Source organism: Furipterus horrens, unplaced genomic scaffold, assembly GCF_987537825.1.
Source record: "Furipterus horrens unplaced genomic scaffold, mFurHor1.1.pri manual_scaffold_2, whole genome shotgun sequence".
NCBI classification, from domain to species: Eukaryota; Metazoa; Chordata; class Mammalia; order Chiroptera; family Furipteridae; genus Furipterus; species Furipterus horrens.
In genome coordinates, this window is record NW_028327172.1 from 99,598,353 (window position 1) to 99,614,494 (window position 16,142).

Below are 16,142 nucleotides of genomic sequence, written 5' to 3' on the forward strand. Positions count from 1 at the left end.
TAAAAAATAATAAAATGCCACATTAACCTGGGGGAGGGGGGAGAAAGGTATGTGGAGACCCTGTGGCTGACTTACTTGAAGAGATGACTTTGGGGAGGATAGAAATGCCTAATAGGAATTTTAATTAGGTGGTTTGCTGTGTGATGTATGACAGAAATCCTCTCCATTGTTTATGTAACATATAGTAAAGTCTGTATTCCTGGAGTAGATTTACTTTAGTAGCCTGTAAAGAAGTGCCAAATGCCATTCAGGCTCCCAAAGACAGGAGGCCACACTTGCCTGGAGTGAGGGACCTCACAGGGTAACACCTGGCCTCCCAGTGGAGAGAAAATCCAAAATAATAAAAGCATTTTACTTGACAACATTTAAAAAACTTTCTATTGTGAACATTTTCAAATATTATAAAGGTAGAAAAGTAGAATAAAGGATCGCTAAATATCATTCAGCTTTGACATTTGACAACATTTAGTTTATTTTTAAAAGAAGCACATTGTAATTTTCTATAAAACAGCACTTAAAGACACAAGAATTGTTGAGAAAATGAATTCTTTTATTGCCAGTTATCTTAGAGAACAGCACTGGAAACATATTTCTTTCAAAATAAACTGGAAATTAAAATGTTTTGAAGCCATTTGAAACCATATGATTAGTTGAATTAGTTTCTAATGTTTGAGGTGAGATGGCACTTATTAAATGCAGTATTTTATTCCAGCATTTTCTTTCACCACAATGTAAAATGTACCTGTAGGAATCAGAAAAAAAATGAATGAATGAAAAGAAAGAATTAGGATTGTTAGTTCCATATTTCTTTACACTCTCTTGTTCCAAATATTAAAACTGCCATTCCATCCCCACCCTACTGCCAAATTCTACATATTTATAATCTACATCAAACAATGGCCCCCAGTTCCATACAATCTACTAGGATGAGTCATGATGACAAGTTGAGATTTAGATGAGTCTCCTAGGTTAGGACCTCAATTTAGTTTCTTGTTTGCAAGTTGCATTCATTTATCCATCCACAATGTTTATTAAGTGCCTATTATGTGTCAGGCACTATTCTAGGTGGTTAAGTGAACCAACAGAATGCTCTGTAAGTTTTCAGAGCTAACTTCTGTTACCAAATGATAAAGGAATCATCAAACATGTGACAGTAACAATATCTAAAAGGAAGAGAACCTAAAACAGTCTTTTTCATTGATTGAATGACTAAACCAGTCAACTGCCACGTTCTAATTCCCAAAGGGCTACTTTGACTTCAAATTCTGAGTCAAGTTGGTAAATACATCTTTAGAAAAGCATCGTTGCTTGGGAAAAGAAGTAATAGTCAAGTTTTAGGAGGTAGAGTCTAAGAAGGAAAAAGACTGATAAGAAAACTTCCCATCTTGACTTTGCTTGAAAGTGAGTTAAGCACTTCAGTCATTGAAGAAAGCCATTTGAAACAATGGGAAGGCAAATACCAGGATGCTTAAATGCTACTAAAAATACAACATACTGAAGCATGGTTCATGAAGAGGACATTATTTTGTGCTTCATGCAGCAAACACAAGAAACAGATTGTACCAACGTCAACCAATCATACACATAAATCCACCATCCTGATCAAACTCTTTTTAAAACCTCTTGTGTGACAGGAATTTTTCAGAGAATAACCATTTCCATGTGAAAACTAAACTTTAATTACAAATTTTAGCAGGATTGACAGAAAATATTGAAAGACAGGACTGAGTAAGCCATTGTCCTCTTGCATGAGAGAAACAGGAAGAAATGTGATCTGGAGAGCTTAGGCAGCTTCCCAACTTTGACAATACAGTCACCAAAAAGTCAGGAATTAGAGAGAAAGAAAAGGAAGGGTCTAGTCAAGGAACTAGTATAAATGACCCATGGACATGGACAACAGGGTGAGGACTGGCTGTGGGAGTTGGGGGGTGGGGAGCAGGACAGTAGATAGCAATGGGGGAAAATTGGGACAACTGTAATAGAACAACTATAAAAAAAAGAAATTTAAAAGAGTCAGTAATTAACCTTTATGGTGGGGGCTTTGGGAATTTTGAATAACTGGGTGAATTGTCCACACTTAATTTGTAGAGACTAAAATAGCTTCTCATCACTTTGGAGAAAAAATTAATATTTTAATATTGTGGAGTTGATAAGAACATATGACTAGGTACATTACACAGCCACATTTAGCATGATATCTCAGTTGGTTACTGTTGGTAGTAGTGGACCTGAGATCTCAGTTAGGCAGGTGAATATCTGGTCATACATACGTCTCTACTACCTTAAACTGTGGTGGACCTAGGTGGCCATGGTTGATATGTGACATGTCTGTTTGGTACAGCTCATGGCCACTCCTGTTGCAGAAGACATCTTTAAAAACACAGCATTCGCTCCTATCCAACCAGGCTTAGTCCTCTCAGTCCAGGCTCTGGGGTAGGCTGGCAATTAAATAATAATTTGCCCTCCATTTGTTAAGGGATATCTCATGTATCTGTGGGAGAGTACCAAGGAAATAAAAGATGTCTTTGAAAATTTGTTCTGATATTCATAAATCAAAGAACTTCCACCAACGTACCAAGCCTCTTTTAGAAAGCATTCATTGCTTTTCTTTTTTCAATATCTCGCTTGAGTTGACAGAGGGCGCATTGAGGAAAACACCACAGCCACATGAAATCACCGCAAATGGATCCCTGTTAAAAACAGACAACTAAGTCAACATGTAGCTTGTGAATATAGTCACACAATCCCCTGCATTTGTATAGCTTTTCTAACCTTAAAACATACATTTTTCACTTGTTTATCATAAAAATTCTGTGACATTATCCCCACTTTTCTGATGACATAGAGAAGTTAAAAGGCTTGCTAAGATCACATAGCAAATTGGCAGGGCTTTGTCTTTCTCTCATCAAGCCTGAACCCTTTTTATATTGCACCATTTCAAATCATTTGCCGGTTTCAACTATCGCCCAAGTCCTCTATCATCTGTTCTGGAATGGTTCCCTTTATTTTATTTTATTTTTTCTCAAAGACTGTATTATTTTTAGAGGGGGGGGGGGAGTAATTGAGGGAGAAAAACATCCACTAGTTGCATCTCATACACCAGGAATTGAGCTGGCGACCCTTCATTTTGTGGGACAATGCCTAGTCAACTGAAGCACACCAATCAAGGCTGGAATGGTTCCCTTTAAGGCCAGTTGTGTAATGCACTAATTTTTCTACAGTTGGTGAGCGGTGCCAGACCAAGCCTTATCATATATCCCCCTGGCCATTTTCATTGGCATCTCTCATGTTTTGCAACAGAGGAAGTCCAAAGTGAGGGAGGGATAGACAATAATGGGGAAAGGAAGAAAGAAGAGAATGAATATTTGGAAAAGCCATAGAATGGGCTATCTTGCAAAGTTTTGAGGGCCCTCTCTCTAGAAGGGTCTAATTTGGCTCTCAACGACCCTCTGGTAGAGATGCCCTTGAAGGAATTGGGCTTCGTGCAGGAGGCACTGGCTAATCCAAGGTGCTCTAGTCTGACAGTCGGGTTCTATGGCTGTGTGTCTTGATGGATTGAAATAATTTTGAGCTGCATTTTTTTGATAGCACTAATTTTTTAAAAACATTAAATAAATACAATTCCCAATGTACAGTGTGAGCAGAGAAAGAAAGAGAAAGAGAGCTAGGTATAATAGATTTAGTTTATAAGGCTTAGGCACCCCTAAGTGTTGAGATTATGAGTGCTCTATTTTTAAAAAATATTTATTTATTTATTTATTTATTTTTAAAGAGAGGGGATGGGAGGGAGAAAGAGAGGGAAAGAAACATCTATGTGTGGTTGCCTCTCGTATACCGTCAACTGGTTACCTGGCCTGCAATGCAGGCATGTGCCCTGACTTGGGAATTAAACTGGCAACCTTTTGGTTCACAGGCTGGCACTCAGTCCACTGAGCCACACCAACCATGTTTGAGTACTCTATTTTTTATGAAAAAGTTTTTATTGCTACAGTGATTTTGAGTCTCATCTAACAGAGTACACGTGTGGGACAAAAAGTGGACAAATGAATAGCAATATTAAAATGCTTCTAATATCCTGACCCTCATTGGATGGAGGAATGGATATTCAGCCTATAGACAATTCAGTTTTGTGATCTCTTTTTCCCTGATAAGTAATCCAAATTCCTTTAACTTTTCCCCATAGGACTTGTGTTTTTCAGTCTTTGATTCATTATTTACTTCTTCTTCTTTTTATTTTTTAAACTTTCATTAGACCACCATTATTGAATACATATCATCTGCCACAAAGAAGAAAATATTCTCATTTAATAGGGTCTAATTACTTTTCTGTTCCAGTATGTCTATGCTTGTCTTTTACCTCAGGTAGTTTTTAGGGTAAAAAAAAAAAAATCCTGCTATTATTTGCTGAGAAACTTAGGGAAATCTGCAGAAAATACACTGTGATTCTAAATCTGTTTCATAATATAGATATAGAGACTAGGGAGAAGAAAAAAAGTTTCTTCTTCAAAGAGAAAGGAAATGAACTACAGGTTTATATCATGCTAAAGTTAATAAGGGATACAAATGCCTTGACTGGAATACAAATGCTATTCTGGGGAAATGGGTGCAAAAAATAAAGATTCTGCATTCACCACTCTGGTTAAACTGGGCTAGTACTTCACCGGTTAAAAAGTCTTGTTATGAGCACTATTTTCAGAATCGACTGAGCAAATAATGAAAAACATGTGGTACACGGTTGACTGCACATCTACTCAGGAAAGCAGGATGACAAAGTGGGAAAAAGCAGATGTTTGGAATTAGTCAGAATAGACTGAGCCCAACTTCTAGCATTTCCATGTTCAGTGACCATAAATCTGTCTCATGCCTGTTTTCCATATCTATAAACCATAGACGACAATCCTTGCACCACAGAAAGTTTGTAAGTAGTAGATGAGCAAATATATCTTAAAATCCCATCCTAACACATAGTAATCAGCTGTTGTTTCTTTTTTTTTCTCCTTCTCTCCTGCAGACGCTGTGCTGCTACCTGGCCTAACAGTTGCTGTTTTGGCTGTGTCCATGAAGGGAGGGGCAGATCAGTCAAAAGCTGCATTGTAGCAGCCCTGTGAAAAGTTTGCATAGGTGTAAAAGGGAAACAAAGCAGAAAGCCTGCATTACACAAATTAGTCCTGAGAGTTACTCACCATTTTCAAAGTCTGTTACAAGGAGAAAAATAGAGGTAATGTTGTCTATAAATATACTTATTTAATGTTTGCCAAGAAAGCTTACTATATCATAGAATCCTAGACCTAGAAGTGAACTTAGAATAATCTTGCACAACTTCCTCATGACAGATGAGAAAACCAATGCTGCCAAATGATTTACCAGAATCATAAATTAGCTATTTGCTGAGCTGTTCCCAGAACCTTCATCCTACACCTTCTCCTACACCATTTGGGGTCAGACACCACTTTGAGAAACTCACCTCACACCTGTATACATAACTACATACAAACATGACAGTTTGCCTGTAATTTCAGAGAGTTTAAGGTTCAGTCACAAAGTTAAGAACTGTGTGTTATGCTGCCTTATGAGGAGCATACATGAGAGCTGCAGGGAGTGCTGGGAAAGTCAGGTGCCAAGCAAGCATGTGGACAAGTGAAGACGAGGCTCTGAACACACTTCTTCCCCATGAAAACAACTGAATAATTTTCTGAGATAAGAACAAAAATAATAAATTATTTATTGAGCACTTATTACTTGACAGGCTCTGTGCTAAGCCTTTTCCATGCATTATCTTTTTAAATTTTTTTGTTTAACTTAAATATTTGTTTGTTTATGCTATTACAGTTGTCTTAATTTTTCCCCCTTTCCCCCCCTCCACCCAGGCTTCCCCCGCTCCACAGTCAATCCCTGCACCATTGTCCATGTTCCTGGGTCATTCATAGATGTTCTTTGACTAATCCATTTACCTTCTTTCACTAGTCCCCACTTCTCCCCTCCCCTCTTACAGCTGTTAGTCTGTTCCATGATTCTATGCCTCTGATTCTATTTTGCTCCTTAGTTTATTTTGTTCATTAGATTCCACTTCCAAGAGAGATCATATGGTATTTGTCTTTCACTGACCAGTTTATTTCTTTTTTTCTTGTTTATCCAAAAAATATTTATTTGTTGAGTGTTTACTATATGTCAAGCACTATTCTAGGTGTACAATTGATGCTCTTGAGGAACTTACATTCTAGTGGAGGAGAGATAGACAATAAATAGATAAATAAAATGATTTCTGATAGTGATAAGTATGCTGTGAAGGAAACCAGATGATAACATAAAGAACTGTGTGAATAGAGGGAGAGTGGTTCTTGATATAGTGAAGATGAGAAGCCTCTTTTAGAAGGTATAGTTCAGAACTAAGATCTGAAGACAGGAAGGTGCTGTCTTTAGGAAAGATGAGTAGGGACAAGAAAGTGCAGAGGCCCTAAAGCCAGAAGGTTGGTATGGTTGCAACAAAATGAACAAGAGAATAGGCTAGGGTTAAACGGTGCTGAGCCTTGCAAAGAGCCACATAAGGATTGTGGATTTTATTCCGTGTGCAGGTAAAAACCAATAGACTTCGAAGTAAGAGATGTGTGCTTTGGTTTGTATTTTAGATCATTCTGGCCAATCAATTTTAAAAAAGTGGTTGTAGTGGGTAGGAGTTAAAACAGGGTGACTAGAGAAACCCATTGCATCAAATGGCTTATTTCACTTAGCATAATAGTGTCCAGGTCCATCCATGCTGTCTCAAAGAATAAGGTTTCCTTTTTTATGGCTGTGGAGTATTCCACTATATAAATGTATCACAGTTTTTTAATACACTCATCTACTGATGGGCACTTAGGATATTTCCAACTACTGGCTATTATAAATAGTGCTGCTATGAACATAGGGTGCATACTTTCTTTTGAATTGGTGTTTCAAGATTCTTAAGGTATATTCCCAGCAGCAGAATTGCTGGGTCAAAAGGCAGTTCCAGTTTTAATTTTTTGAGAAAATTCCATACTGTTTTCCACAGTGGCTGCACCAGTCAGCATTCCCACCAAAGGTGCACTTGGGTTCCCTTTTTCCACATTCTCACCAGCACCTGTTGTTGATTTATTAATGATAGACATTTTGGAAGGTGTGAGGTGATACTTCATTGTGGGTTTAATTTGCATTTCTCTGATGATTAGTGATGTTGATTATATTTTCATATGTATATGGGCCATATGTATGTCCTCCTTGGAGAAGTGTCTATTCAGGTCCTTTGCCCATTTTTTAACTGTATTGTTTGTCTTCCTGGTGTTGAGTTGTATGAGTTCTTTTTTTTTTTTTTTAATTTTATTTTTTGTTATTCAATTACAGTTGTCCCATTTTTCCCCCATTGCTCCCCCCTCCCAGCCCATCCCTTCTCCCACAATTATATCCCTCCCCATTGTCCATGTCCATGAGTCATTCATATACATTCCTTGACCTGACCCTTCCCTTACTTATCCCCCTTCTCTCCCTCCCCCCTACTGACTACTATTCTAGTCTTTGCCTATTTAGTTCGTTTGTTTGTGTTGCTGTTCAGTTTCCTGTATTGGGTGATATCATATGGTATTTTGCTTTCTTTGCCTGGCTTATTTCACTAAGCATAATTCTCTCTAATTCCATCCATGTTGTCGCAAATGGCAGGAGTTCCTTCTTTCTTTCTGCTACATAGTATTCCATTGTGTAGATGTACCACAGTTTTTTGATCCACTCATCCACAGATGGGCACTTAGGTTGTTTCCAGCACTTAGCTATTGTAAACAGGGCTGCTATGAACATAGGGGTGCATAAGTTCTCTTGAATTAGGGTTTCAGGATTTTTCGGGTATAATCCTAGCAGTGGAATCACTGGTTCAAATGGCAGTTCCATTTTTAGTTTTTTGAGGTAATTCCATACTGTTTTCCATAGTGGCTGCACCAGTCTGCATTCCCACCAACAGTGCAGTAGGGTTCCTGTTTCTCCACATCCTCGCCAGCAGCATTTGTTTTTTGTAGATTTGTTGATGATGGCCATTCTGACAGGTGTAAGGTGGTATCTCATTGTGGTTTTTACTTGCATCTCTCTGATGGCCAATGATGTTGAGCATTTTTTCATGTGCCTATGGACCTTCTGTATGTCCTCTTCAGAGAAGTGTTTGTTCAGGTCCTTTGCCCATTTTTTAATTGGCTTGTTTGTTTTCTTGATGTTGAGTCATATAAGCTCTTTATATATTTTGGAGATCAGTTCCCTGTCTGTGATATCATTGGCAAATATTTTTCCCATATGGTTGGTTTCCTTTTCACCTTGCTGATGTTTTCTTTTGCTGAGCAGAAACTTTTTAGTTTGATGTAGTCCCATTTGTTTATTTTTTCCTTTATTTCTCTTGCCTTGGGAGATGTACCCGTGAAGATATTGTTACGTGTGATATCTGAAATTTTCCTGCCTATGTTTTCCTCTAGGACTTCTATGGTATCACGGCTTACATTTAAGTCTTTAATCCATCTTGAGTTTATTCTCGTGTGTGGTGTAAGTTGGTGGTCTAGTTTCATTTTTTTGCACATCCCTGTCCAGTTCTCCCAGCACCATTTGTTAAAGAGGCTCTTCTCACTCCATTTTATGTTCTTTCCTCCTTTATCGAAGATTAGTTGACCATAGAGGCCTGGGTTTATTTCTGGGCTCTCTATTCTGTTCCACTGATCTATATGTCTGTTCTTATGCCAGTACCAGACTGTTTTGATCACAGTGGCTTTATAGTATTGTTTGATGTCTGGTATCGTGATTCCTCCTACTGTGTTCTTCTGTTTCAAGATTGCTTTTGCTATTCGGGGTCTTCTTTGTTTCCATATGAATTTTTGGAGGATTTGTTCTAGGTCTGTGAAATATGTCATTGGTATTTTAATAGGGATTGCATTGAATTTGTAAATTGCTTTGGGTAGTATGACCATTTTGATGATGTTGATTCTTCCCATCCAAGAACATGGTATTTGCCTCCATTTATTTGTATCTTCCTTAATTTCTTTCTTCAATGTTGCATAATTTTCAGAGTACAGGTCTTTTATCTCTTTGGTTAAGTTTATTCCTAGGTACTTTATTTTTCTTGTTGCTATAGTAAATGGTATTTTCTTTTTTGCTTCTGTCTCTGAGATTTTTGTATGAGTTCTTTATATATTTTGGAGATTAAACCCTTGTCCAATGTATCATTGATAAATATGTTCTCCCATACAGTGTGTTCCATGCATTATCTTATGTGACTTTTACTACACCACCATAGCGAATATATCATTATTACCATTTTATCAGTGAGGGAGCCAAGATAAGGCAGATTAATAACTTGTTCTAGGACATATGGGAGCAATGAGTGGGGCAGAGGTTAAGTTTTTGGGAACAAGAACCGGTTATGTCATGTGTTTGTTTAAAACATTTCAATGACTTCCCAGTTCACTCAGTAAAAACTGAAGTTCTCATAGTCTGCAAGGCTCTTGCTAATTCTCTGACATCATCTTCTTCTATTCCTTACCTCCTCACACTATATTCCTGCTCCCTATCTCCATTGTTTCTGGAGCATTCCAGGTAACGTCTACTTCAAGGCCTTGGGTCTAGATCTTTCTTCTGCCTGGACCTTTTCCAGATGAGTCATCTTCTCATTCCTTTAGTTTTTACTTTCTGATGGAAGTCTTTCCTGATAACAGTATTTAAACTTAGAAACTTCAACACTCTATTCCTCTTCCTTGCTTAATTTTTCTCTATAGCACTTATCACCATCCTATATATTACCTGGGTATATCTTCTCCCATTGAGCGAAGCTCTATGTTGGCAGCTATCATAGTGATAAGCTGATTCAGGCAAGGATCTTCAATGGATGTTAGAACTGGAGGGTGAACAGGATATTGACATCTCCCCACAAGGTTCTTATCCATTATAAAGGGGAAAATGGCAACTTTATAGTGAAGAATCCTGACACTATCTTCACCAAGTAATCAAAGTTAACATCTCCCCTAATGCAAATAATTGATGTCATGTGTTTCCTGATATGATGTATGGCAAACACAGCATAACTTCTATGGAGTTTCTGTTAAAAATGTACAAACCTAAGTCTAATCATGAGGAAACATTTGACAAACCAAGCTGAGGGACAGTTTACAAAATAACTGATCTGTATTACTTAAAAAAAAAAAAAAGAAAGACTGAGAAACTGTTTCTTATTGTAGGAGACTACAGGAGTGTGATGACTGAACACAATGTGTGATATCAGATTTATTTGTAAAGTTTAAATAAGATTCATAGATTAGCTTACAATATTGTAGTCTTGTTAAATTCATGCTTTTGAAATTTTTTCATGGTTACATAAGCAAATGTCCTTGTTTTAAAGAAATACACTAACATAGGCCTGGTTAGTTTGCTCAGTTGATTTGCAACTGATACACAAAAGTTGAGGGTTCAATTCCCAGTCAGGGCACATACAAGAATCAAAGAATGCATGCATAAATAAAGGGAACAACAAACTGATGTTTCTCTGTCTCTCTCTCTCTCTTTCTCCATTTCTTTCTCTCTAAAAACCAATAAATAAAGTAAAAAAAGAAATACAGTGAAATAGAGGTAATAGTGTATCAAGTTTGTAATCTACTTTCAAATAATTCAGGAAAAATAGATAGATAAAGAGAAAAATAAAACAAGTGCAGCAAAATTTTAATATTTAGGAAATCTGGGCAAAAGGTATTCAAGAAACCTTTATATCATTTTTGCAACTTTCCATTAAGTCTGAAATTATGTTAAAAAGTCTTAAAAATAAAAGAATTTAAGCTCCATGAAGATAGGAATTTTGATTTCCTTTATTCTCTGATGTGTCTCTAGCATCTGCAATAGTAATTGGCATGTTCTATGTACTCAATAAATCCCTTTTGAATAAATGAACACTAGCTGATGACTTACCAATGAGGCAAATGTGTCAGCTCTGAGGATACACCACACACTAATTTTTACTCAGGCTTTATGAGAAATTGTCACCCACCCTGCCAATGTGCAGGGTATAGTCTGAGTATAGCTAGGAGAGGCTAAGGGTCCTGTGCTAGACTCTGTACTTCACTTACTCACCTCTAGCAACTTTTTCAGAGACACATCTATTGGATCAATAAAGATTTTTTTCCCCCTTGGGATATCACAAATGCAGTCCCCCACTACCACAAATCATGCAGTCAGATTTCCCACATTTGGGGAAATCACAGGGGTCAGCACCTCTGGAGTGCAATGGATAAGCCTTGCCCTGGGAAAACCACCTTCGTGATCATGGTATCTCTCCTGCCAGGTAAGTAGCAATAAAAGATTTTATTACTAATATACAGTTATTCCAAAACATAGATAGCTGCGCTGCCCCCATAAATCACTTTAAAATTTAAAGTGGAGAAAAGGGTAGGTCAAGGCATGAAGGTGAGGAGGGCAACCATAGAGATCTGTCTGACTGAAGGGAAGCCCTTGGGTATCTAGGCTACCACCTCAGGGTGGACCCTTGGGTGACTTACCGGGATGCCATATCGGGTTCGATACATGGTCCTCATGGCGACACTTGACCCACACAGGCAGCATTCGTCCATGTCAGAGGCAATCTGACATGAAAGACACAGAGGGAAGAAAGTCCCACAGAGGCCTGAGTGAGGGTGAGACCACACAGAGGAATCAGTGAAAGTCATCATAGTTTCCACTAAATCACACCAACTCAAATAGATGCTCTCTTAAGAAATGGCCTTAATGAACCCCCTGAGAGAACAATGTGGTCACTGGGGTCTTTATGTCTTGCTTCTGGACCCAATTGGGAGTTTAGAAAATTTTGCATGTCATCATATCAGGTTAGAGTTAATTGTAAAAGCTTCTGCCTTGCCAATCTGAGCTTGTAAAAATTACCTTTCTCCCCTGTCCTTGTTTACATTTGGGTCATGCTTATATAGGATGTTTGTGGCATCCTATGTGAAAAGCCCTCTGAAAAACGTGGGAGGGTGTTTAATGTCAGAAATGGTGAGTGGAGAAATCATTAGTGCCAAAATGAGAAAAACAATAGGGAATAGATTTGATATTGTCATACAGGCAGAGTAGAGCCCTATTATCACTGTGAAGGTAGAAACAAACAGAAGTTAAGGAATATTGGCATTAAAAGCTTGAAAAGCTAACTGAAATTTTACTTTAAAGACAAAAAAAATGGGGGGACTAAGGAAATGACAACAAACAGGAAACTTCTCTAACATGCTCTGAATAAAAAGTGTATTTCGGAAAACGTTGGGGTGGAGTTTTGATATGGCTGTACCCTAGATAAGATAAGAAAGTCCCTGTTATTTTTTTGATTAATAATTTAAAGCAAAAAGCTATCTCCAGTGAACTTGGAACTTCTGCATAAACAAAAAGGAAAAAAAATGTAAAAAAGGAGGCTGATTCTCAAAGATATTGGAAAGATGCTCCACACAGAGTGTCTGCAACTCATGTGGCAACAGACTCTGAAATAAGAAATTTTTTTTACACAAAATGTGTTTGGTAGTGTAAAAGAAATAGAAGTCAGTAAAGTTAAAAACCCACAGTGCTCCCTGAAAAGGAATAGCCACAAGAGTATCACTGAAGCCAGAAAACACAGAGTCAGCACTGTAGGAAAAGGAAGACATAAATAGCTGACTGGAGAAATGGTCAAGAATGTGGTGATACTGAAGAGGTGAAAAATTTAAAAAAGAGGTGATTGATCTAAAGAAGGATCACAAATTCAAGGCCAGGCGGGTAAAACAAATGAGGGAAATAGATTGGAAAAAACACAGGAAAGTCGATGGTGGACATAGACATGGCAAACTGCAGAGTGAATACCCTAACACTCAGTAGCAGCTGACCTCTGCCACATGAGAATGAAGACTCATCTTTTCCAATTTTCCAAATTTTCAACAGAAGCTGGAAATCTAGATTGAAAAGCTAGAATTTTGTGTAAAATCTGATTTTAGGTGTTTTCTACTATATTAAAATTAGTACATCAAGAAGGCTCATTATGTATAGGACAAATAAGACATACCCAGTGGCTAAGTCCACTATGGGCTTCCAACTTGTGCCTTCTGAGTTAGAGAGTAAAACATGGAACTCAGTTATAGGATAAACAATTTGCATTATGTTAGTGATCTGCATTATTATTGGTAGTCAAGGAGAAAGCAATTACTACGTGCACTTACAAATCCCTATGTTATTGCAGCAGTCAAATACGCCAGTCTGCCAGTCACTAGCCATCACACCCCCTGCGCCATATCTTGGCTGTGAAACAACTGGGTTCATTTTTAAGGATAACTTCAAAAGGGCACTACCTGTAAAGACAAAACCAAAAACGTATTAAACACCTAACTATATTGGTGGGATATAATGTAGATACCAGTTGAGAAGGCATTTCATCACACCTCTCCTGATTAAGGTGCTCACATTCAACTACCTTAGCACAACCTTCCAGGTCGTTGTCGATGCCTGGAAATTAAAACCATAAAAGAAAGGCAATGAAGGTTCCTTTCTTGGGTTTTCAGTTTCTTTCCCCCATTTCACTGATCAACAATATGATTTTGTTTTTGCTATTTTCAAGGCAACCATCCCAAGCAATGTCTATTTTGCATTTGAAGTGGTTCTATTTAATAGCAATTATAATCAATTTTTACAAAGGTATTCCACAGACATCATCTCATCTCAATTGTTCCTTAAGAGAACTCTGTGATAGTTCTTTACTTTTCCATAAAATTGTTATTAAAACAGATGCTTCTAACTAATGTCAGCATTCATTGTGCAATTATTAGAGATGTCTTGATAGGTAAAGTTTTACAGAAGACCTAGATTACTTAAAAAAGACAACATTCAATTTTCTTTTTGTGAAGGCGTCAAGTCAGAATCTAAAAAAAGAGCTTTCAGGGTCCCACAGAAAAACCCACTGGTTGCAAAATCACTAGGAAATAGTGTCTCTTAGAATGGCACCCAAACTTGTTATATTTCACCCAGCAATCAGGTGAAGTCTCTTGAGCTTCTGCTCAGTCAATACTCTCAAGAGAGAAAATGTGCTTGGTTTCACAATTACCAATGTTAAAACTTTCTTCTTTACTATTTTGAATCTGACTATAATGGCTGTGCTCTGAAGTCCTGGTCCTTGGTCCCTGCTCACTTATAACAGTTTCCTTGATCAGTTTAGTTGTAAGTCAACTCCCTTGCCCCACATTATCCCTGTGCTTTGCTGCTGTCAGTCTTCCTCCACCATCTTAGCAGGGACGGCCCCAGTCAGAGATTTAATCAACACACTTCTTTCCTATCCTGGCTGGGCACTAGGTTCATCCTTAGTGCTTGGTTAAAAAGACAGATTCTTGCTTCTGATCAGGCAGCCTACGGTAGACCCTGGCTGTGTAAAAATTTTAAGAGGTGATTCTGATACAGCCAGCTCCAGTGGCTGCATTTATGTGTCATTTCAGTCTCTCAGTCCTTCCTAATTCATCTTCTTAATTTTTACTTTGCCCTTCCCTCTTTCAGGTTGATTCTGTCTTCTCTGAGATCTGTGGCTGTTAACAGGAGATTTCCACCAACAGCTGAGTAGGCACAAAGAGGGGTGGAAGTTCTCAAATAATAAAAGCCAAGGCACTTTGAACTGTCGTAGAAAGGTGTCTTTAAGTCATCAAGAACTTGCTTTATTACACAAAGGGAAAGCCATCCAGCTTAGAGAAGGCTATAGAATTATGGTCAGATCACACCAGGAATCCTGTATTTATGCATAGGTAAATATTTAACTAGATTTTGGTCTTTCTCCTCTCTGCTTAATTGGGAGGGTAGTAATATTTTGTTGATAATGCAGGAAGACATATGGCTATGTGGTGGAGCAGAGACTATTAATCAACAGAAAAAAGGGGTAAAGGGCTGACCAGGGATTCCTACGACAGTGCCTGGCACGCAGTGTACATGCAATAGATTATTGGTGAGAGGATGAATCAGCAGAGAGCTGCTAGTTAAAAGTCATGAAAAATGGATAGTATTGCCTTGCCTAATCAAGTGAATTTAAACTTGTGCAGGATAAGGCACAAACATTGAAGTTTTTGTATAGGAGTATTTTGTAGTTCTGGTTGTAATAGGGTCTTATTAATTTAAAAATTCTACATAACAGGTATTTCCTACTGGTTTCTGTCTATAGACATTTCATCTCATAAAAACCACTGTCATATTGCTAACTACCATGTGTGATATGACTTATTTAAATACAATAGAAAACTTGTTTATAATTAACAAATGTTCCTTTTACTTTCCAAACTTTAGTGTGGGTAAGAATCACCTGAGGAGCTTGTTAAGAGTGTAAAATCCCTAGAAATTTGAATTTAATAGGCCTGGAAAGGGACTGAGGAGTCTGCAAGTTTAATAAGGGCCCAAGTGCCCCTTAAGAGAGAGGGGTTGATACAAAAAGTGAGAGTGGTGAAGGAGACCATAACAACTATATTGACTAATCTGACTGCTTTTAAATATAAATGGTATTTTTTCAACTCCCTTCCCAGACACTGATTCCTCTGAGGACCAAATTAAAAGAAGAGAAAAAGAGAAAAGCATAATTCATTCAAAATATGTACATTCAGTGAGCCTGGCTTCATTTTGGTATTGGGTATAGTTACAAAGCCAGAGGGAGTGTGACAGAAATTTGAATAAGGAGGAGAAACAGAACTCACTAGGTGGGACTCTCCAGTAATATAATAAAAGAACTGAAACTGTAGAGACACTTGCACAGCTCCAGAAGGACAGGTGTAACCTGAAGATGAAGTGGTAGTATTTAATTTCAATCAAAGCCAGTCTGTACTGAGAATCTCCTTGGCCACCTGGGAAGTGTAAGGAAAGCTTCTGATCCAAGGTCCTGAGCTGGACAAGTTCAAGCATATGCTCTGGGAACAATTTTTTTTTTTTTTTTGCTTTTGTTGTTGTTGTTGGTTGGTTTTGTTTTCCAAACCAGCAGAACTATCAACAGAATTGTCATCCAGTTCTGGAGAAGTGGGAAGTCTGATTAAAGGTCATGGGATTCTTGTCTGGACACAGAAAGTAGGACATTCTAGGTGTGGAAGTAGTGTTAGGAAATGCCTAAGTGAAAGAAAGACTGGGAATACATGAACAGTAGAGACATAAGTTTT

The 16,142-nt window shown here is 37.9% G+C and overlaps 1 protein-coding gene and 1 non-coding gene across 2 annotated transcripts in view; both read right to left on the reverse strand.

The window, feature by feature from the left end:
- Positions 1 to 529: 529 nt before the first annotated feature.
- Positions 530 to 16,142, reverse strand: part of PLAC8 (placenta associated 8) — a 30,218-nt gene continuing 14,605 nt past the window's right edge. The window contains exons 2-5 of the mRNA XM_090267915.1: positions 13,194 to 13,322; positions 11,523 to 11,647; positions 2,576 to 2,690; positions 530 to 742 (exon numbers count right to left, since the gene is read on the reverse strand). Of these exons, the coding sequence (XP_090124041.1) occupies positions 2,586 to 2,690; positions 11,523 to 11,647; positions 13,194 to 13,293 (330 nt within the window). The 5' untranslated portion in view covers positions 13,294 to 13,322 and the 3' untranslated portion in view covers positions 530 to 742; positions 2,576 to 2,585. The remainder of the gene's footprint in view (positions 743 to 2,575; positions 2,691 to 11,522; positions 11,648 to 13,193; positions 13,323 to 16,142) is intronic.
- Positions 11,153 to 11,316, reverse strand: LOC150019175 (U1 spliceosomal RNA). Its single transcript, XR_016509583.1, has one exon. It is a non-coding gene; the product is annotated as a U1 spliceosomal RNA (small nuclear RNA).